This window comes from Erythrolamprus reginae, chromosome 3 (assembly GCF_031021105.1).
Source record: "Erythrolamprus reginae isolate rEryReg1 chromosome 3, rEryReg1.hap1, whole genome shotgun sequence".
Lineage (NCBI taxonomy): Eukaryota > Metazoa > Chordata > Lepidosauria > Squamata > Dipsadidae > Erythrolamprus > Erythrolamprus reginae.
Window position 1 is genome coordinate 245,838,686 of NC_091952.1, and position 22,629 is coordinate 245,861,314.

General features: G+C 43.5%; 1 protein-coding gene across 1 annotated transcript in view; it reads right to left on the reverse strand.

Moving 5' to 3' along the window:
- Positions 1–360: 360 nt before the first annotated feature.
- Positions 361–22,629, reverse strand: part of ADCY8 (adenylate cyclase 8) — a 167,898-nt gene continuing 145,629 nt past the window's right edge. Inside the window, exons 14-18 of the mRNA XM_070748307.1 lie at positions 17,290–17,448; positions 11,325–11,471; positions 9,005–9,097; positions 4,096–4,210; positions 361–887 (exon numbers count right to left, since the gene is read on the reverse strand). Coding sequence (XP_070604408.1) covers positions 400–887; positions 4,096–4,210; positions 9,005–9,097; positions 11,325–11,471; positions 17,290–17,448 — 1,002 coding nt within the window. The 3' untranslated portion in view covers positions 361–399. The remainder of the gene's footprint in view (positions 888–4,095; positions 4,211–9,004; positions 9,098–11,324; positions 11,472–17,289; positions 17,449–22,629) is intronic.

Consider the following 22,629-nt stretch of genomic DNA (forward strand, 5'->3'; position numbering starts at 1 on the left):
GAACATTGTTTTGAATTTTCAAACGTGTGTGTGTCTGAAATTTGTACCTTTGAATTTTCGGGAGGCTCCTACCAGAGAGTCCGGCAGAACACCTACTGCGTCCTGTTTTTTGTTTTTCTAAGCACAGAAATGGGTGGCAGGGAATCAAATCTCAGATGTCCCGACTCCAAAATCAGAACCCAGATTTCCAAATTGGAGCAGGACTTTTGAAGCATGGCTAAAAGCAACCTCAGTTGAAAATGGTGCAGCTGTGGATGCGACAAATCCATTGAAAGAAAAAGGAAAAAAAAAAGCTGGTTCTAAAAAAAATTAAAACATATTTATTTATATATTTATTTCATATATAAAAGAAATTAAAAAAAAAAAAACCAAAAAGGAAATCACAAGGGAGATGCAGGCTTATGGCAAATCCGTCTTGTCGGCGGCTTCTGCCTGGACAGTTGATTCAGACCCGCCCGGAGTTAGTAAAGTCCGCCGATTGTAATGACCCTTAATGATGCCCGAATTATTGTTCTCGTTTAAAATTTGCTTCTGCTTTTGCCTGTTCAGAGATTGCACGAGCCCCAGCACGACAGCAGCTAAGGAATATTGTCCGGTCAGTTTTCTTGGTTGCATGGTCAAAGGGTTGGGCTGGACTCTTCCCAGGAGGAAGTGTGTCTTGATTTTGCCTTCTTGCTCGCTGATGCCCTTGACATAAATCTCTCCCCGATAGTCAAAGGCGAATCCACGGTCCTTCAAGATCAGATAGGTGTCCTCAGGCACTTGTATTCGGCCACTAATTCCGGTACTGTCCATGCGACTAGCTAAATTAACAGTTTTGCCCCAGATATCATACTGTGGTTTCTTAGCACCAATGACCCCGGCTACAACCGAGCCCTGGCTGATACCTAAGAAGAAGAGAAAAAGCAAATTATAGTTATGGAATAGAGCAACCAGTGGTGGGATTCAACCCATTCACATCTATTCAGATCGTGCAGAATGCGGCCGCGAGAGCAATTGTGGGGCTTATTTATTATTATTACATTTGTACACCGCCCCTCTCCGAGGAATCGGAGCGGAAGCGGGGCTTCCTAGATTCGCCCACGTCTTATCAACACTCCATCGCCTGCATTCAAAGTGTTGGTTATGACCAATAAAGCCCTACATGGCATCGGACCAGAATACCTCCGGGACCGTCTTCTGCTGCACGAATCCCAGCGGCTGATTAGGTCCCACAGAGTTGGCCTTCTCCGGGTGCCGTCGACTAAGCAATGTCGTCTGGCGGGGCCCAGGGGAAGAGCCTTATCTGTGGCAGTCCCAGCTCTCTGGAACCAACTCCCCCAGGAGATCAGAACTGCCCACCCTCCTCGCCTTTCATAAGTTGTTGAAAACTCACTGGTGCCGCCAGGCATGGAGAAATTGACACCTCCCCTAACTACTTGGTTTATGTATGGTTTGATTGGGTTGTGTGATTATTTTATTATAAGGGTTTTTAAATTGTGTTTTATACATTGGATTTGTACATTGTTTATGATTGTGAGCCGCCCCGAGTTTTTGGAGAGGAGCGACATACAAATCTAATAAATTGAATTGAATTCGCTAGAACCAATTGTTAACTTTCTAAGCAGTTTGGAAGAAATCTCCTTTTGTTTTTTTCTCCATTTTACAATGCTAATCCTGTAAGGACGGCAGGAAATAAACATTTGGGTGTTTGATTTTTCCCCCTGCTTCGTGGTTTCTTTTTCTATCTGGGGAAAGGGTCTTCATGAGAAGCCAGGCGAGGAGAAGCGCCTCTTGATGTGAGTGATGTTGAGTTGGCCACGCCCATCCAGTCACATGACCACCCAGCCACACCTACCCAGCTCATCATTAGCGCAGAGAATCAGTTGTTAAATTATTTCAATCTCACTACTGGGAGCAATCCTACGAAATCTGAGGTCTCCAGCCAATGTGGGCTGCCAAAATTTTTACTGCCATACTGTGGGCATGGCTTATTTTGTAGGTGTGGCTTGAGAACCATGTGACTGGGGGTGGCTTAAAGGTCATGTGACTGGGTGGGAGTGGCTTATGAACCAAGATAAGTTTTCAAATAGGTGCTTGGACTCTTTTTCCGTTGATTAAGTCACATTATTTGAATAACCACAAAAAGGACAAATGATAGACAGCATGATTTGTGGAGGAGCACAGTAACATTTTAAGGTTTTGTACTGAACCCTTAAGGTTCAGTATGATAACAGATTAGTCAAGTAGCTCAATTTTCTTTCATTGCTATAAAAGTTCAGTTCTAGATAATGATTAAAATGATTAAAGCGTTTATGGGTAAAAACATAGTATTTAATTATTTCCTATTTTAAAAGTAATTAAGGATCATACTAAGGTACTAGAGAAGGAAGGACAATTTAAAAAAAATTACAGTGTTCCCTCGACTTTCGTGGGGGATGCATTCCAAGACCACTCGCGAAAGTCGAATTTCCGCGAAGTAGAGATGCGGAAGTAAATACACTATTTTTGGCTATGGACAGTATCACAAGCCTCCCCTTAACACTTTAAACCCCTAAATTACAATTTCCCATTCCCTTAGCAACCATTTAGATTATTACTCACCATGTTTATTTATTAAAGTTTATTAAAAAAAATATTTATTAAAGGCGGACGAAAGTTTAGCGATGAACTTTCATCGGGCGGGAAAAAACGTGGTATAGGGGAAAAAACAGCGAAGTATTTTTTTAATTAATATTTTTGAAAAACCGTGGTATAGACTTTTCACGAAGTTTGAACCCGCGAAAATCGAGAGAACACTGTATTAAGTATTCAATAAATAGTGCATAAACTTACTACCAGTGAAAGGCTACCAAAATTTTTAATACCGTACTGTGGGCGTAGCTTATGCAGGACGCCCTGCATTTTCTTTCAACATCTTTCAGTGCAAATTGGGTGCTCTGGGGTGCAGCTCCATTTTCGCTACCACACCGCGTTCCCCCCCCCGTCTGGGCAGCAGCCCACCCCTTCTTACTACCCTCATTGTGTGTGTTCCCACCCGCCCCCATGGGCGGCAGCCCAGTACTGTCTCCAGTGAATCTAACTACAGTGGTACCTCATGATACGAACTTAATTGGTTCCAGGAGGAGGTTCGTAAGGTGAAAAGTTCATAAGACGAAACAATGTTTCCCATAGGAATCAATGTAAAAGCAAATAATGCGTGAAAATCCTTCAGGAAAATCCCAAACTTTAGAAGGGAGGCGAACAGAGGGCAGGGAGGAGCAGCTAAAGGGGGCGGGTGGAAGAAGCAAGGCTAGGCTAAAGGGTGAGTGGAAAGGAAGAAAGGCAAGGGGGGCGCCCCTCCCTTTTCTTTCTTCAAAAGACACCCTTTCAGTGCCCCTCCAAGCACGCTGTTCTCCTACTTTTGTTAATGCAAAGTCTTTCCCCCTCCAAGCCGCCCCGCCCTTTTCTTTCTTCAAAAGACACCCTTTCAGTGCCTCTGCAAGCACGCTGTTCTACTTTTGTTAATGTAAAGTCTTTCCCCCTCCAAGCCGCCCCTCCCTTTTCGTTTTTCAAAAGACACCCTTTCAGTGCCTCTGCAAGCACGCTGTTCTCCTACTTTTGTTAATGCAAAGTCTTTCCCCCTCCAAGCCGCCCCTCCCTTTTCTTTCTTCAAAAGACACCCTTTCAGTGCCTCTGCAAGCATGCTGTTCTCCTACTTTTGTTAATGCAAAGTCTTTCCCCCTCCAAGCCACCCCTCCCTTTTCTTTCTTCAAAAAAGGGGGAAAAAAAGAAACCCCTTCATCCCAGCAGCAGCGGCTTGGGTTCGTAAGGTGAAAATAGTTCAGAAGAAGAGGCAAAAAAATCTTAAACACCGGGTTCGTATCTCGAAACGTTCGTTAGAAGAGGCATTCGTAAGATGAGGTACCACTGTATATTGTGAAGACATTGCTCACATAAAGAGGGAAGTCACTTTAGGTTTTCAAAGAAATGCATCTTTAATTTTTGGTGACATTTCTACCTATGGTAGAAGCACTGAAGTGACTCAATAAATAAAAGCTTTGTTTTCAGCTGGTGGCAACCCTGCTCATCTGGGATACTGTGGAGGTGGCTTAAAAACATCCAGCAGATACCTACCGATGCGGAGCTCGAAGTTGTTAAAAGAATGCTTGTTAATCTCTTGAATGCTTTCATTCAGTGCAATGGAGAAATCGGCCAGGGCGCATAAATGGCCCCACTTATCTTCACACTGCTGAGGAATGAAAGACAGAATCAATGCATCATGCGGGTCGGAGGATTGGCTGCTCCGTCAAAATGGAGCCAAATTCTGAAACAGTGGAGAGAATTGAACTTTAAACGTTGCAGAATATTAGCCAGGAGAGAAGCTTTTCTCTTTTTGGAATACCACAATATCGCAACACCACAATAAAGAGAGCTTTCTTTGAAATGTAGAAAGATTCTATTCTTATTCGGTTCATCTACCTAATTTGTCCTTGGATGCCATTAATAATAATAATAATAATAATAATAATAATAATAATAATAATAATAATAATAATAATAATATGCTAATAACAACAGCAGCAGCAGCAACGACAACAACAACAGAGTTGGAAGGGACCTTGGAGGTCTTCTAGCCTTCTAGCTCAATCCCCTGCTTGTTCTGCCTGTCTGGGCTCAGGCAATTCGTAACAGTCCAAGGAAAAGAAATCAAACACACATGTGCTCTTCTAATCAGCAAACTTGTATTAAACAAACAAAAAAGGGTTAACCAAAACAGTCCTTAATGTCAGGAAATAATGATAGTGCAAGGCGTAATTCAGCCAAATACAAAACATAGGAAAAAGCAAACAAAGACAACCTGCATGGAGCAGAAACATTTCAGGAGTCCTTTGAATCTTTAGAGCAAACAGCAAGTCCCAGAGGTTTCACCTCCCACGTGCCTGAAAAGGCTGGGTTGAAATCCAAAGGCACGGAACAGAAACTTCAGAGCAGGAACCACAAAGTAACACAGATAAACAGCCACAGTTTGCCTTGTGCCTCTGTTCCCTTTTATACCTTTAGCCCTCATTAAGGGAACCACACCCAGCCCTCAGTATAAGAACCACACCCAGCCCAAGTGCTACTCTGATCACCTGTAATAATCCTTCAAGTGAGCCCTCCTTTGTATGGTTCTTCTGCTATGCATGTCTATGAATTGGTCTGCAGAGGAATCCAAGGAAGAGAGACTGTCTGAGGGACTGCATGCCAAATCCCCTGGGCTGTCTGCTGGGTCCTGCGTGCTGTCTGCCAACTCCTCTGAACCAGTGGCCTCATCCTCATGGCTGTCTGCCACGTCTTCCTGGCTGTCAGCCAGGCTTTCGCACTCACTTTGTGCCACATCTCTCCCATCTGTGGGAGCAATGGCTGGCCCAAGCCTAAACAAAACACTGCTTAGGCAGGAAACCCTACACAACTTCTGACAAATTGTTATCCAACACCTTCTTAAAAGTTTACAGTGTTGGAGCATTTATAACTTCTGGAGGCAAGCTATTCCACTGGTTTAATTATTCTAACTGTCAGGAAATAAGTTATTCTACGTTTTTCTCTCCTTATTTAGTTTCCACCCATTGCTTCTTGTTCTACCCTCAAGTGGCTTGGAAAATAGGTTGACTCCCTCTTCTTTGTGGCAACCCCTAAGATATTGGAATATATTTAGAATAAAATAGAGGAGAACAGAGTAGAGTAGAGTAGGATAGAGCAGAATGTTGGCCAAGTGTGATTGACATACAAGGAATTTGTCCCCAGTGCATAAGCTCTCAGAGTACATGCAAAACAACCAAGTAATGATAATCATAATCTCCAAGTAACAATAATCATAATAGTGATACCAACAAGATAAGGTAGTGGGACATATGTGAAGGATAAAAATAATGTAGCCATACCACATGGGTAAATACAGTATATCTAAACATAAAACCATTGTGTGGGAATTAAGTGTTGAAGAAATATCGAAGCAAACAACCCTTTTGCCCAATTCACAACTCTGCTTTATTAGGATCTCAAAGTGGCAAAGGGTAAAGATGAGACCGGAAGAAAATATGCACTATCCCATTTCTGCTTACAAATCTCTCTTCTTTGGTGTCTAAATTAATAACGAAGGAATAAGAAATGAAAAAAAGGGAAAAAAATTCAAACAATCAAAAAGTATTTAAAATCCTTTAAAATCTTTTAAAATTAAAGACTTTTTTATTATTTTAGGAAACGGAAAATGCAGGTGTAGCTGTCGGGTTCCATGTTGTTAATAGTTTTTTTAAAAATCCTATTTTGTATATTACAAAATTCAGGAGAATGAAGTGTTATATACGAGGTTTCTGTGCGTATTCACTTGTGTTGGCGGTAGATGATAGAGAAATATTTTTGCATTTGGAAAGTGTTCTGCCTGAGTGGCTCGGCAACGCGTAATAGTCCAAGGAAAAGAAATCAAACACACACGTGCTCTGCTAATCAGCAAACTTGTATTAGATAAACAAAAATGGCTTACTCAAAAAACAGTTCTTAATGTCCGAAAACAATGCAAGGCTTACTTCAGCTGCATACAAAAAACACAGGGAAAAACAAACAAAGACAACCTGGAATGAGCAAAGACGTTTCAGGAGTCCTTTTGAATCTTTGAAGCAAACAGCAAGTCCCAGAGTTTTCACCTCCCACTTGTCTGAAAAATCTGGTTTGAAAACTCCAACGGCACAGAAACTTCGAAACAGGAACCACAAAACAACACAGATAAACAGCCACAGTTTGCCTTGGCCTTTCTTCCCTTTTATCCCTTTAGCCCTCATTAAGGGAACCACACTCAGCCCTCAGTAAAAGAACCACACCCAGCCCAGGTGCTCCTATAATGATTTGTAATACTCTTTAAAGCGATCTCTTCTTTGCATAGCTCTTTGGCTACATAGATCAATATATTGATCTGCAGAAGAACCCAAGGAGGAAAGACTGTCTGAGGCACTGCAGGCCAAATCCCCTGGGCTGTCTGCTGAATCCTGCGTCCCAGTGGCCTCGTCCTCCTGGCTGTCTGCCACGTCTTCCTGGCTGTCTGCCACATCTTCCTGGCTGTCTGCCACATCTTCCTGGCTGTCAGCCAGGCTTTCACATTCACTTTGTGCCGCGTCTCTCCCATCTTAACAACTATCGTCCAGTCTCCAACCTTCCCTTTATGGGGAAGGTTGTCGAGAAGGTGGTGGCACTCCAGCTCCAGCGGTCCTTGGAAGAAGCCGATTATCTAGGTCCCCAGCAGTCGGGTTTCAGGGCCGGTTACAGCACGGAAACCGCTTTGGTCGCATTGATGGATGATCTCTGGCGGGCCCGGGACAGGGGTTTATCCTCTGTCCTGGTGCTCCTTGACCTCTCAGCGGCTTTCGATACCATCGACCATGGTATCCTTCTGCACCGGCTGGAGGGGTTGGGAGTGGGAGGCACTGTCCTTCAGTGGTTCTCCTCCTACCTCTCTGGCCGGTCGCAGTCGGTGTTGGTGGGGGGCCAGAGGTCGACTCCTAGGTTTCTCCCTTGTGGGGTGCCTCAGGGGTCGGTCCTCTCCCCCCTGCTATTCAACATCTACATGAAACCGCTGGGCGAGATCATCCAAGGACATGGGGTGAGGTATCATCAATATGCGGATGATACCCAGCTTTACATCTCCACCCCATGCCCAGTCAACGAAGCGGTGGAAGTGATGTGCCGGTGCCTGGAGGCTGTTGGGGCCTGGATGGGTGTCAACAGACTCAAGCTCAACCCGGATAAGACGGAGTGGCTGTGGGTTCTGCCTCCCAAGGACAATCCCATCTGTCCGTCCATCACCCTGGGGGGGGGAATTATTGACCCCCTCAGAGAGGGTCCGCAACTTGGGCGTCCTCCTCGATCCACAGCTCACATTAGAACAACATCTTTCAGCTGTGGCGAGGGGGGCGTTTGCCCAGGTTCGCCTGGTGCACCAGTTGCGGCCCTATCTGGACCGGGACTCATTGCTCACAGTCACTCATGCCCTCATCACCTCGAGGTTCGACTACTGTAATGCTCTCTACATGGGGCTACCTTTGAAAAGTGTTCGGAAACTTCAGATCGTGCAAAATGCAGCTGCGAGAGCAGTCATGGGCCTACCTAGGTATGCCCATGTTTCACCATCACTCCGCAGTCTGCATTGGTTGCCGATCAATTTCCGGTCACAATTCAAAGTGTTGGTTATGACCTTTAAAGCCCTTCATGGCATCGGACCAGAATATCTCCGAGACCGCCTCCTGCCGCACGAATCCCAGCGACCGATTAGGTCCCACAGAGTGGGCCTTCTCCGGGTCCCGTCAACTAAACAATGTCGGTTGGCGGGCCCCAGGGGAAGAGCCTTCTCTGTGGCGGCCCCGGCCCTCTGGAACCAACTCCCCCCGGAGATTAGAACTGCCCCTACTCTTCCTGCCTTCCGTAAACTCCTTAAAACCCACCTTTGCCGTCAGGCATGGGGGAACTGAAACATCTCCCCCTGGGCACGTTTAATTTATGCATGGTATGTCTGTGTGTGTGACTGTTAGCATATGGGGTTTTTTAAATATTTAAATATTTTAAATTTGTCTGATTGCTTATGATTTGTTTTTTACATGTTGTGAGCCGCCCCGAGTCTTCGGAGAGGGGCGGCATACAAATCTAAGTAATAAATAAATAAATAAATAAATAAATCTGTGGGAGCAACGGCTGGCCCAGGCCCAAACACAACAGAAAGTACTCTATTTACTCGGATTAAAATGTTCAAACACACACACACAAAAGTATTTAAAATCCATAGTTGAAAATCTGTGTAGCTCAGGTTTCAACTGTTGAGTTCTTGATGTGATCCAAGCTAGTTGTTCCCTATGTGTTATCAGGCTAGGTGACCTCATCTGTGTGAGGGAGATTTTGGGGAATTTGTGGGTTGTTTGTATGTAATGCTTTGCCCGGCTAGTCTTGGCTGGCCTGTGGCTTCCTTCTCGTCTTTCCCTTGAAACAGACAAATACATGATAGAAAATCAGATTAGCTCCTTACCTGTTTTTCAGGGGACAGTCCTGACACTGCCATATAGGTACTTCCGATGGTTTTGATTTTCTCAATATCCTGAAATCGTTCTTCACCTAATAACTGAAAACATGGATTTTAAAATAGTTATGAGAAACATTCTTGCTAAAAATGATCTCATTTTACTTCCTTCACCTTGTGATTTATTTCTTTTAAGTAATAGACAATATTAGTTGTGGTCCTGACTTATTTATTTATTTTTATTTATTATTTGGATTTGTATGCCGCCCCTCTCCGAAGACTTACGACCACAACTGAGCCTAAAACAGTGGTTCTCAACCTTTCCTATGCCGCGACCACTTAATACAGTTCCTCATGTTGTGGTGACCCCCAACCATAAGTCTAGCGCCAATTCTCCCAACAGAGCTTGAAGCTGATTGGCAGGAAGGTCAGGAGCCAGAATAGAAGCTTTAGTTCCTAACACCAGGGGAAATTTGTCTTTTCCCATGGTCTTAGGCGACCCCTGTGAAATGGTTGTTTGACCCCCAACTGTCGGTATACATGACGTGACGTCAAAGGTCTGCCCCTGGAATCTCTTTGTGGGAGGGATTCCCCAGCTCTTTCAAAGGAAGGTCTTTTCACGTAAAAATAAACATTGTTATTTTTATGAAAAAGGACGCCGCAGCGGCGCTGCAAGAAAAGGGCGATCCTTTCATGTAAAAATAAACATGTTTATTTTTACGAAGTGGTCACCGCCGGGGCTTTGATGTCACGGAGACCTCACTTCCTGGCTTTTGGTGCGGAGGCTGGGGTAGTGGTGGCGGGGGATTCCCCTCTGCCTGCCACTGCCCCTCTCCCCTTTGACATCAGAAGGAGGATGGGTGCACGCGGTGTGTGTGGGGAGTGTTTCTCCGTTGGGAAAGTAAGACGGTGGCAAATTTCTCGGCGGGGACCACCTCGACGGTGGCTTTAATGCACCAAGAAACTTGCCACCGTCTTACTTTCCCAATGGAGAAACGCTCCCCATACACACCACACGCGCCCATCCTCCTTCTGATGTTAAAGGGGAGGGGGGCAGTGGCAGGCAAAGGAGAATCACCCGCCCCCACTCCCCCAGCCTTCCCACGATGGGATTCGGGGGCGGGGCTTTGATGTCACGGAGATGTCACTTACTGGCCTGCCAAGGCGACCGAACGCCGAATGCGACCCTGAACGTTGCCCAAAGTTGCAAAAAATTTCGGGTTTGTGCTCGGCATACCGAACACCACAAAATTCGGTATGGACCCGAATTGTGCGAGTTCGGTTCGCCATCACTAATCATGGACCATAACCCTCAATGAAAAAAACCCCCATTCAATTTATAATTTCCCAATCCAGGCTGATCATGAGAAAAGCAGTAACAATAAATGTCTGCACATCTGTGCATTCTTGTGTAGCAATCATCGGATGCCACAATGGAGGTTTTCATGAACCTCCATTGGAGGTTCATGAAAATTGGAATATTAGTGTTGCTCAGCATTTCAACCTGGGCTTGTGGCTAGTCTATTTTGTTGCTTAGGAGCTTCGTTTAATTATTCTGTTGGTTGGGTTTATTGCCTGGTTTTAATTGTGCTGTGGTTTTTATGCTTTTAACCTTTCCGCAGCCCATGTAGGCTGCCAGAGAAACAAATAAGCTACCCAGAGGGTTTCTCTATAAACCTGCAGAACATCTAAACCTGGTTGCTTCATTAAATTATGATACCACTGGACCTCTGAGATTTAGAAACATAGAAACATAGAAGATTGATGGCAGAAAAAGACCTCATGGTCCATCTGGTCTGCCGTTATATACTATTTCCTGTATTTTATTTTAGGATGGATATATGTTTATCCCAGGCATGTTTAAATTCAGTTACTGTGGATTTACCAGCCACGTCTGTTGGGAGTTTATTCCAAGCATCTACTACTCTTTCAGTAAAATAATATTTTCTCACGTTGCTTCTGATCTTTCTCCCAACTAACGTCAGATTGTGTCCCCTTGTTCTTGTGTTCAGTTTCCTATTAAAAACACTTACCTCTTGAACCTTATTTAATCCTTTAACATATTTAAATGTTTTCGATCACATCCCCCCTTTCCCTTCTGTCCTCCAGACCAGTGTTTCCCAACCTTGGCAACTTGAAGATATTTGGACTTCAACTCCCAGAATTCCCCAGCCAGCGAATGCTGGCTGGGGAATTCTGGGAGTTGAAGTCCAGATATCTTCAAGTTGCCAAGGTTGGGAAACACTGCTCCAGACTATACAGATTGAGTTCATTAAGTCTTTCCTTAAATCTCACTCCCTCTCCAGGTCCCTAAAGGTTGCAAAATTACCTCGTCAAAATCAGCAATGATTTCATTCAGCAGTCGTAGGCATTCCACGCCCTGGTTGTTCATTTCGGTCTGGGAATAGAAGTCAGCAAAACCAGGGATCGAGGCAAACATGACGCCCACAGCATCGTAGGACTGAGAGTAGAGATCCTAGAAATGTAGAGGAGGGCAGAGGAGTATATAAAAAAAGAGATGCCAATAAGGGACATTTTGCAGGGGAGAACAAAGGCGTGCTTTTTCTTGATATTATTATTTTTTAAAGATTTATTTATAGTTTTCAAAAACATAAAAAAAGGAGCATCTTGGTAGATTTTTACAGATCGTATCCCATTTCAAGTACAGTTTATATTTGTATTTACTTTTCACCATAAAATATAATCATTTCATTATGAAAAAGATAGAAAGAGCAGGAAAACTAGGTGAATGTGTATATATTGTTGTGATTCCGTCCGAGGCCCCTCAGGGAACGGCTGATCTTCTGTCGGTTTCCTGCTCAGAAGAGGAGGATGAGGAACAGGAGGTGCAGGCAGACGAGGAGGAGGAATCTCAGGCTGAGGAAGAGGGGGAACAGCCAGAGGCCCCCGAGAGGGAGCTCTCCCCAGCAAGCAGCCTGGATTCCTTAGAGGAAAATGCACAAGCAATAATCGATCTGCGACAGAGAAGAGCAACACAAAGAAGGGACCAATTAGCTAGGTACTTTCAGCACTAAAGAGGCAACAGCTGGGTTTGGGTGTGGTGCTCTCTGGAAAGGCTAAAAGGCAGACCCACCCTTCCTGGCTTGTGGAGTATTATCTTTGGGAGTCCTGGGACCTGGCTGTGCTCTTTGGCGTCTTGGAATTCTGGTTTGTGACTTTGAATACTGAAACCTTGGGGGGAAAAGGTGGGGGGTCTTATTCTCTACAGTGGTGGGTGTGCCAGCAAGAAGGCTGCTGTATTGTCTGGACATCAGGACTCTGCTGTAAAGTCTCATAACCTGCCTGTGGGGAAGAACAGGTTTTTCTCTGTGTTTATTTTTCAAGCTATAAAGTACTTTTGCTTTTACCAGCGTGTCTGGCTGTTTTTTCCAGTTGGTGTTGAGGTCTGGGGGCACCCAGACAGAACATATATGTACATATATTTATAATGAACTAAATAGAAAAAGCTATGGATAGGTAAAATTTTCAGTTAGTTTGGACATTTGTGTTTGCATTTCTATTTGTCATGCATTTGATTTGTTGTGTATTCTAATATTTAATGTCATTCTATCATATTTCTCTTTTGGATCCATTTGTACCATTTCCCCCATATCTTGTTGTATTTGTTTCCTTTTGTTCCCTTAATATCAGTCGACATCTCATCCATCTCTACGCATCTATAATTTTTTTTTTTGATAATTTGGCTTTCTGATGGGATATATTTTGGTTTTTCCACGTTTGGGCTTAAGTCATTCTAGCTGCCATAATTATATGCATCACTAGGTGTAGTATTTGATTTTCTTGCTATTAATATGTGCTTATTTTGAGCAGCGTGGTGGCTTAGAGCCAGACTGGTGCAGTGGTTACATTGCAGCAGTGCAGGTTTTTTCGGATAACTGCTAGCTGTAGTTCCGCAGTTTCTGCTACCAGTTTGAGTGAATTGGTCCGAACCGGTTGAATATCACTTCTGATCTAGCACTGATAAGATTACATAATTGGGTAATGAAACGTCTACAAGGAAACCACCAAGCTCAGAGTGTACCAAGGAGCCCACAATTAAACCTGGAAGTCTAAAAAATTATCTCCTGCTGGTAGAACAGTTTGCTTTTTGCATAGACATTTCTTCACCGTGATCACTGTGGGAACTTGTTGCTAGCTTCCCAGGGCAAATGCATCTATATTTAGAACCTACTGCTGGTAAGCTCATGGTTGGTGTGCTGATCCTTATGCAAACAAAATAGCATCAACCAGGAACAGGGATGAGGGTACTTGGTTAAAATATTGCACATCCCCATCAGTAAATAACCCCAAAGAGCAGAAGATCACAAACACCAATGACTGTGAACAGTGGCTAATGAATGTTCTATCGGCATGCATGGTGAATTAGAATCGAGTAGAGTAGAGTAGAGTAGAATAGAATAGAATAGAATAAACAGAGTTGGAAGGGACCCTGGAGATCTTCTAATCTAATTCCCTGCTTAGGTAGGAAATCCTATACCAGTGATGCCAGCCTTTTTTCCCCAGGTGCCAAAAGAACACGTTCATACACTATCACGCCTGCACGAGTGTCCACACCCATACATAATTCAATGCCTGGGGAGGGCGAAAACACCTTCCCCCACCCGCCAGGGGCCCTTTGGAGGCCAGAAACAGGCCCCTACTTCTGGTGGGCCCAGTAGGCTTGTGTTTTGCCCACCCCAGGCTCCAAAGGCTTCGCTGGAGCCGGCAGAGGGTAAAAACGCCCTCCCCCATCCCTCAGAGGCTCTTTGGAAGCCAAAAAACCCCCTCCCAGAGCCTCTGTGCAAGCCAAAAAATCAGCTGGCCAGCACACTCATGCACCTTGGAACTGAGCTAGGGCAACGGTTCACATACCAGCAGATATGGCTCTGCGTGCCACCTGTGGCACCATGCCATAGGTTCGCCATCACTGCCCTATACCATATCAGACAAATGGTTCTTCAATCTCTTCTTAAAAATTCCAGTGTTGGAGCATTTACAATTTTGGAGGCAAGTTGTTCCACTGATTAATTGTTCTAACTGTCAGGAAATTTCTCCTTAGTTCTAGATTGCTTGCCTCCTTATTTAATTTCCACCCATTGCTTCTTGTCCTATCCTCAGGTGCTTTGGAGATTAGCTTGACTCCCTTTTTTGTGGCAGCCCCTAAGATATTGGGACACTGCTATCATGTCACCCGTGGTTTTTCTTTTCATTAAACTAGACATACCCAATTCCTGCAACCTTTCTTTACACGTTTTAGCCTCTAGTCCCCTAATTATCCTTGTTGCTGTTCTCTGCACTCTTTCAAAAGTCTCAACATCTTTTTTGCATTGTGGTGACCAAAAGTGGATGCGGTATTACCAAGGCTTTGTAAAATGGTACTAGTACTTTACACGATCTTGATTCTATTCATTCGTGGAATCAATGGGATTGTGTGTCTGCTGCTGACACAAAGGGAGCTGTGTTCATGTGCCTGCCACTCACATGCCCTCCCATACCCCTTAGGCTGGGCTACCCAGGTGAAAACGTTGAGGGCTATAATCTAACATTTCTAATCTTTCTGTTTGTTCATAGGATTTCAAAGATGTTTCCAAGTACTTCACCTATTTGTTGGAAATGTAAAAAAGAAATTTGCACGTACTTTCATACATGGTGGACATGTCCAAAAACAAAGATTTATTGGAATAAGGTAGAAAAATGGTTAAAGGAAAAAACAAAGAAGAAATTAGGAAGACCCCAGAATTTTTTCTATTAGGTTTTACAGATACTAGGTATAAAAAAGAAACATATTATTTAATAATTCATATTTTAGTAGCTGCAAGGATCGTGTTTGCACAAAAATGTAAAGGAAAGGAAATCCCAAAAGAGGAAGAGGTTTTTAGGAAGATTATGTAATGTGCAGAATTGGATATGATGATGAGACGGTTAAATAACCAAGCTGAAACAGAATTTTATAAAACTTGGCAGATTGTTTACAACTGGTGGAACACAAAAAAAAGATCCTTAAAGATATTATAATGAAGTATTGAATAGTTAAATTTACTAGATTGAATATATTATATTTGATAGATAAGTTTATTTCTTTTTTTCAAATTGATTTTAATTATTTTAACTATAATTATATAACTGCTGGAAAGTATTGAAAAGATAAGATTTTTATTATATAGAGATATTTTATTGATAAGTTCATTTTTCTGTATTGGTCTAATTTAGGATTAGGTTTTTTTTTCTGTATTAAGAAGACTTCTATATCGAGCGGAGCAACTGTACCTCCTTTTTATGTTAAATGTTGTATGTCTTGTCCTGTCTTATATTTTTAAAAAATCAATAAAAAATATTTTTTAAAAAAGAAAAGAAAACGTTGGGGGCTGCTGGCATAGCCCAGAGCTGCATAATGGGTGGAGAAAAAAAACCGAGAAGTGACACAGTCTTTCCAGTAGTGGGTCCTGAATTAGTTTGCAACTGGTTCACGCTTGTATGAGCAACTCTTCTGCGCAAAAGCATCCCAGGCAGGTGGATGGAGCTTCCTGCTGCCACCGCTACTGGTTCTAAAAACCAGTCCAAACTGGGAGCTGTTGTGAATGGTCCCTGTCAGCCTTTGGAAATGTCAGATTCAGAAGACGAAGACGATGTAGAAGCTGTTAATTACCCTGATTTAAGAGATGTGGTGGAGGCTAGTGACGATGAAAATGAAGTAGAACAGCCACCTGACGAAAGTTTGCATAACAGGGGTGTAGAAGAGAGTCCTTGGTTAAGTGCAAAATTCAGAAGGGCGGAGAAAAGAAAAGACAAACTTGGGGGGAAGAAGTTTTAATGTGCTATTTCAGAGTGTGTAAATTAATTAATTACATCACACCTGCGTTTGAATGGAAGAGACGAATGCTTTTCTGCAAAGTGCTATAAACAAGATGGGTGCGTTTGCAGTTTTCTCCAGAGAACTGAGTCTGTTTATTGCATGATTAAACTATTTTCAAGTAGCGTGAACCTGACCCAGAGATAAGAAGATGTTTTAGATGATCATTTAGAAAGAATGATAACTTTGTAGTTCTTGTCTGTGAGATTGGAATGCACTTTGCATGCTGAATTCCAATGTGGAAGAAATAAATAAAGAAGTGTTATTTGAAAATTACGAGCCTGTAAAGCTTGTATTATTGGAGCAGCTAGCCAGATCCCAGTCAGACCAGAACAGGAGCAAACCACCCCAAATACTCAGACTGTAAAGAAGACAGTGGGAGATTTGTCCTTTCAGACCTGCATGATTGGTTCTTACAATTGAGTAGAATTAGCTCATGCGGTCCGGTCTGGGCTACTTGGGAAGCCTGACAAAATCTAATTTTAGTTCCCCAAAAGGCAGAGTCCAAGAATTTAACACCCTCTAAACACCTGACTCCCTTACATAACTGCGAATCAAACAGGAGCTGCCCACACATCTGGAGAGGCTGCGAAAGGTTGAAATGCAATCTGTTTTGCCGTTCGCTTGTTTTCTGGATTCGGAAGCTTTTGTGCGGTGAGCTTTAAGCTAATCTGTGCAGAAAGGAAAGCATTCATTTCCCCATTGACTTCCCTGGGGAAGAGGGAGGTTAGCATATTACGTAAATAAGTGTTTACTGTACTGAACCTTGAACGATGCAGGCAGCTGATGCAGAAACTCTCTGCAGGTATGATTAGTCAATGTAACAGCAGGAGGGGGGAAAAGCCTGGGTGGTTTGGGGTAAGAAGTCTGGGAGAGAGAGATCAAAGGCAGCCTTACAGAATTACTCTTGCAAATAGCAAGTATGCTTTCCGTGCTAAGAACAGATATGGCTTGCCATTAGGAAGCAGGCAATGTTCTTTTTCCTTAGGTAGCTACTTCAGAGGGCAGGAAAGAGTTAATGTCACAGGCTTGGGAGGGACCTTGACCAGCTTCTAATTTATTGCATTTATTTATTTATTTATCTGCCACTCATCTTATGTCCAATGACTCTGTATGTGTCTGTCTGTCTGTCTGTCTGTCTGTCTGTCTGTCTCTGTCTGTCTGTCTCTATCTATCTGTCTGTCTGTCTGTCTGTCTGTCTGTCTATCATCTACCTGTCTGCCTGTCTGTCTGTCTGTCTGTCTGTCTGTCTGTCAGGGGCTGCCACAAAAAAGACGTGGAAGTTCATTTATTTTCTCAGATGTCTTAATTGTTCACCTGACACTATCTATCCATCCATCCATCCATCCGCCCGCCCGCCCACCCGCCCACCCACTCTAAAAATGAAGCTTAGCTTTTTTTTTTTTTTTTGGTATGTCTATTACTAGAACCAGTTCTTACATACTTCATTATCTCGGTCCTTTTCCAGGAAGTGACGGGCCACATGGCTTGGCAGGATATTGCGTAGCATATTTTCGTTGTGTTCTCTTAACTCCTTCATCTCGTTGATTTCTTCTTTGGCCTGGCCACGCCACAGAAAGTCAAGCCTTGCTGTGTATTCAAGCTGCAAAGACAAGAAGGTCTCTTAGCTTCTTTTTAATTGAACATCCTTAAGAATAGACATCCAAAAGAAGTGTGGGTATTTATTAAATCGATTCTAGGGTGACCCAGTAGAGAAGCATCAACTTCCATATTTGGGCTTAGAAACAGCCTGGCAGTATCAACAGTAGAGACCTTCAAATTTCTAGGTTCTATCATAGAAACATAGAAGACTGACAGCAGAAAAAGACCTCATGGTCCATCTAGTCTGCCCTTATACTATTTCCTGTATTTTATCTTACAATGGATCTATATTTATCCCAGGCATGTTTAAATTCAGTTACTGTGGATTTACCAACCACATCTGCTGGAAGTTTGTTCCAAGGATCTACTACTCTTTCAGTAAAATAATATTTTCTCACGTTGCTTTTGATCTTTCCCCCAACTAACTTCAGATTGTGTCCCCTTGTTCTTGTGTTCACTTCCCTATTAAAAACACTTCCTTCCTGAACCTTATTTAACCCTTTAACATATTTAAATGTTTCGATCATGTCCCCCCTTTTCCTTCTGTCCTCCAGACTATACAGATTGAGTTCATTAAGTCTTTCCTGATACGTTTTATGCTTAAGACCTTCCACCATTCTTGCAGCCTGTCTTTGGACCTGTTCAATTTTGTCAATATCTTTTTGTAGGCGAGGTCTGCAGAACTGAACACAGTACTACTCCAAATGTGGTCTCACCAGCGCTCTATATAAGGGGATCACAATCTCCCTCTTCCTGCTTTTTATACCTCTAGTTATGCAGCCAAGCATCCTACTTGCTTTTCCTACCACCCGACCACACTGCTCACCCATTTTGAGACTGTCAGAAATCACTACCCCTAAATCCTTCTCTTCTGAAGTTTTTGCTAACACAGAACTGCCATATCTCAAGACCATTCTAACCACTGTGCCACCAGGGCTCTTAGTATAAAACCTTGGCAGGAATTGAAGGCCAATAACCTAAAATCTCAGCGAAGACCAAGACAACCTAATTTCTCTGTTCATATATCCTGCAAGAACCAAACAAACCCCAGTCAATAGCCCACATGGTTAAGTCACAGCTAGGACCTGGTTTTGGATGTGAGGCCATCATGAAATCCTCAGGCTGTGGACTAAATTAGGAAATTGGAAAACCTCCCAGCATGGAGAGAAGAAGGGCAAATTACTTCCGTATTATTGCCCAGAAAAATTAGATGTTCTACGTCAGTGTTTTTCAACCTTGACAGATTTAAGAGGGTGGGGAATTCTAGGAGTTGAAGTCTACCCTTCTTAAAGTTGTCAAGACTAAAAAACATTGATTTATGTTGCTGCTTGGCTGGGGGAATCATTGTAAAAATGAGATATTTGTGAAAAAAGAACTTGAGGAAATGAATTTCTCACGAGAGGAACAATCATGCTGAGATTTATCTGAGCTTTTAGTTCCTTAAATGTTGCTCTATGCTTTCAAAGCATTTTCCAATGGAATGAGTCAGTCCTTTGGTGGAGGAAAACTGTCCTACCCATAATTCACAAGGGAGGTTATTTTTATTTATTATTTTTATTTATTCTTTATCCAATATACAATACATATGGAAGAGAATAGGCATTAAGTAATACAGTGATCCCCCGCTCGTTGCGAGGGTTCCGTTCCAGGAGCCCCCGCAACGAGCGGGTTTTCGCGAAGTAGCGATGCGGAAGTAAAAACACCGTCTGCGCATGTGCAGACGGTGTTTTTACTCCCACAGCGCTAGCGAGGAGCCGAAGATTGGGGGCGGGGCGGCTGTTTGCCGCCGGCATGGAGGGCTTCCTAGCAGCCCCCCAAACCCGGGTTGGGGGTCCGGGGGGCGCTGGCTCTCGGCGCTTTTGAGCTGAGTCCGGAAGCGAATTCGCTTCCGGACTCAGCTCAAAAGCGCCGATAACAAGCGGCAAGGAACGGCTTGTCTCGGCGCTTTCGAGCTGACCGGACTCAGCTCGAAAGCGCCGAGACAAGCCGTTCCTTGCCGCTTGCTATCGGCGGTTTTGAGCTGACTCCGGAAGCGAATTCGCTTCCGGACTCAGCTCAAAACCGGCGATAGCAAGCGGCAAGGAACGGCTTGTCTCGGCGCTTTCGAGCTGACAGCTCGAAAGCGCCGAGACAAGCCGTTCCTTGCCGCTTGCTATCGCCGGTTTTGAGCTGAGTCCGGAAGCGAATTCGCTTCCGGACTCAGCTCAAAACCGGCGATACCAAGCGGCAAGGAACGGCCTGTCTCGGCGCTTTCGAGCTGACAGCTCGAAAGCGCCGAGACAAGCCGTTCCTTGCCGCTTGCTATCGGCGCTTTTGAGCTGAGTCCGGGAGCGAATTCGCTCCCGGACTCAGCTCAAAAGCGGCGAGAATGAACGGCGTGGGCGGGCGAAGGGCGGGCGGCAGCGAGGAGTTTGCGTGGGCGGTGGGGAAACTCCTCGCTGACGCCAGCAAGAGGGGGAAGACCCAGGGAAGCCGCTGCCATCTACGCATGCGTGCCCGGCACGCATGCGTAGATGGTATTTTTGACTTCCGGGTTGAAAAATAGCGAAGTACCCTGTTCGCAATGGTTGGGGACGCAATAAACGGGGGATCACTGTATATATAACGATAGAAAGTAAAAGAAGATGAGAGGGAGAGAATATATATGATATAAGAGATAAGGAGAGAATATATATGATACATGAGTTAAGGAAAGACAATTGGACAGGGGACGATAGGCACATCAGTGCACTTATATACGCCCCTTACTGACCTCTAAGGAACCTGGAGAGGTCAATCGTGGATAGTATAAGGGGAAAATGTTGGGGGTTAGGGGTTGACACTACTGAGTCAGGTAATGAGTTCCACGCTTCAACAACTCGATTGTTAAAGTCATATTTTTTACAGTCAAGTTTGGAGCGGTTAATATTAAGTTTGAATCTGTTGTGTGCTCTTGTGTTGTTGCGGTTGAAGCTGAAGTAGTCATTGACCGGAAGGACGTTGCAGCATATGATCTTGTTGGCAATACTTAAATCGTGTTTTAGGCGCCGCAGTTCTAAGCTTTCAAGACCCAGGATAGATAGCCTACAACTCTCAGATTTCCCACTCAAGCTTCAGTCTTCCTCCCTTAGTTTATACAGTTGAGTATTTTTCTTCCTGCTTTGGTTTCAAGTTCATCCTTAATGAGAAACTTTAATTTAATTTGTTTTTAGAAAATCCAGAAACTGGCATTTCTTCTAGAGGTTTCTTCTCCTACAGTCAAGGGGTCTGCATGATATCTTTTGCAAAGTCCTCCATTTATATTAAAAAATAATAATGCTAACAAGGATTGCATTAGACTTCATTAGCCTTGTGGCAAATCAGATACTCTTTGAAGAGTTGTTGGGAAATAGAAGCAGTGGCTTTTGAACTTGAATATTATATGCTTCTAAAATCATTTTGTTGCACTCTGGTATCCAGTAACATCATCAAATTACACTAAAGCCAAAAGGAACACATAAACCTACAATATTTTTCCAAACAAACAAGATAAGAAGGAGGTTTAGATAGCTGGCAACATCTATTAGACCTTAATGGATCTCAATAGCATAAGAAGGTTTTGATGCGGTCAGTATTTGGATGGTCCAAGGCTTGTAAACTACATAAAATAACAAAAGGGGGGGCGGGGGAGGATCAGAAAAGGATAATGGAAAACCACTTTTGTGTTGCCAAAAACAAAACAACATTGACGTGTCCATGAAAGTCACCAGAAGTCAAGCTGAACTTGAAAGAAATTTCATTTTGTTTAAACTTCGTTTAAAGCATAGATAACGATCCGAAATAGCATCTGCTAAATATTTCTTGGCTCTTTAAAGAAATATGGTTTTCTTCCATTTGTTAAACAATTTTTTTTTAAATGCCAATGCTTAGGGTTAGGGTTCTATAGATGGCACCTAACTCCAGCAAGATTGGCAAAGATGTTTCCAAATATAACAGCTAAATGTTGGAAATGTAAACATGATCAGGGGACATACTACCACATATGGTGGATGAGCCCAGGGGCAAAAAAATATTGGAGAAAGATTCAAAGATGGTTAGAGGTAGTGATGGGCGAACCCAACGGTGTTTGGGTTCAGCGAGTTCGGACAAACTTTACGCAAAGTTCAGACAAACCCCAACCCGAACCCGAACGGTCCGTGGTGCCAAAGCTCCGCCCCCCAAATCCCATCGTTTTTTATTTTAACGGATTTTTAATTTTTATTTATTTTTATTTTTACGAAAAAGGACGCCGCAGTGGCCCTGCAAGCAAAGGGAGGTCCTTTCACGTAAAAATAAAATAAAAATTACATGAAAGGACCTCCCTTTGTTTGCAGCGCCACTGCGGCGTTCTTTTTTCGTAAAAATAAAAATAAATAAAAATTAAAAATCCGTTAAAATTAAAAATGATGGGATTTCGGGGGCGGAGCTTTGACGTCATGTATACCGGCAGGTTGCTAAGGACACCAAGGTGATCACTTCCTGGATTCCGGGGGCAGCACTAGAATAATGGAGGGAGGATGGAATTCAGGAAGTGATCACCTTGGCGTTCTTAGCAACCTGCCGGTATACGTGATGTCAAAGCTCCATCCCTGGAATCTCTTCGTGGGATTCCCCAGCTCCTTTTGTGCCTCCCTCCCAGCCTCCCGACCGGCTGACAGCTCCACAGTGTTAGCCTTCCTCTGCCACAACCGGTGCCCGGCTCCTCCTCCTCTTCTCAGCAGAGTACAGCCGGGCGGTGGCTTTTGCGGCGTTCGGCACAAATTTAAAACACAAATTGGGTTCAGGTACGGACCCGAATTGTGCAGGTTCAGTTCGCCCAACACTAGTTAGAGGCCATTATAGAACAAAAAGTAGAACTAAAACCGGAATTGTTTTTGTTAGGGATTGTAAAAGGAAAGATAAATAAAAATAATCTTATACTGCACATAATGACGGCAGCTATAATTATTTACACCCAGCATTGGAAAACAGAAACTGCCCTTTCATTTTCTCACCTTGCTTCTGATCTTTCCCCCAACTCACCTCAGATTGGGCCCCCTTGTTCTTTGGTTCACTTGCCTATTAAAAACACGTCCCTCCTGAACCTTATTTAACCCTTTGACATATTTAAACATTTCAATCATGTCCCCCCCTTTTCCTTCTATCCTCCAGACTATACAGATTGAGTTTATTAAGTCCTGATAAG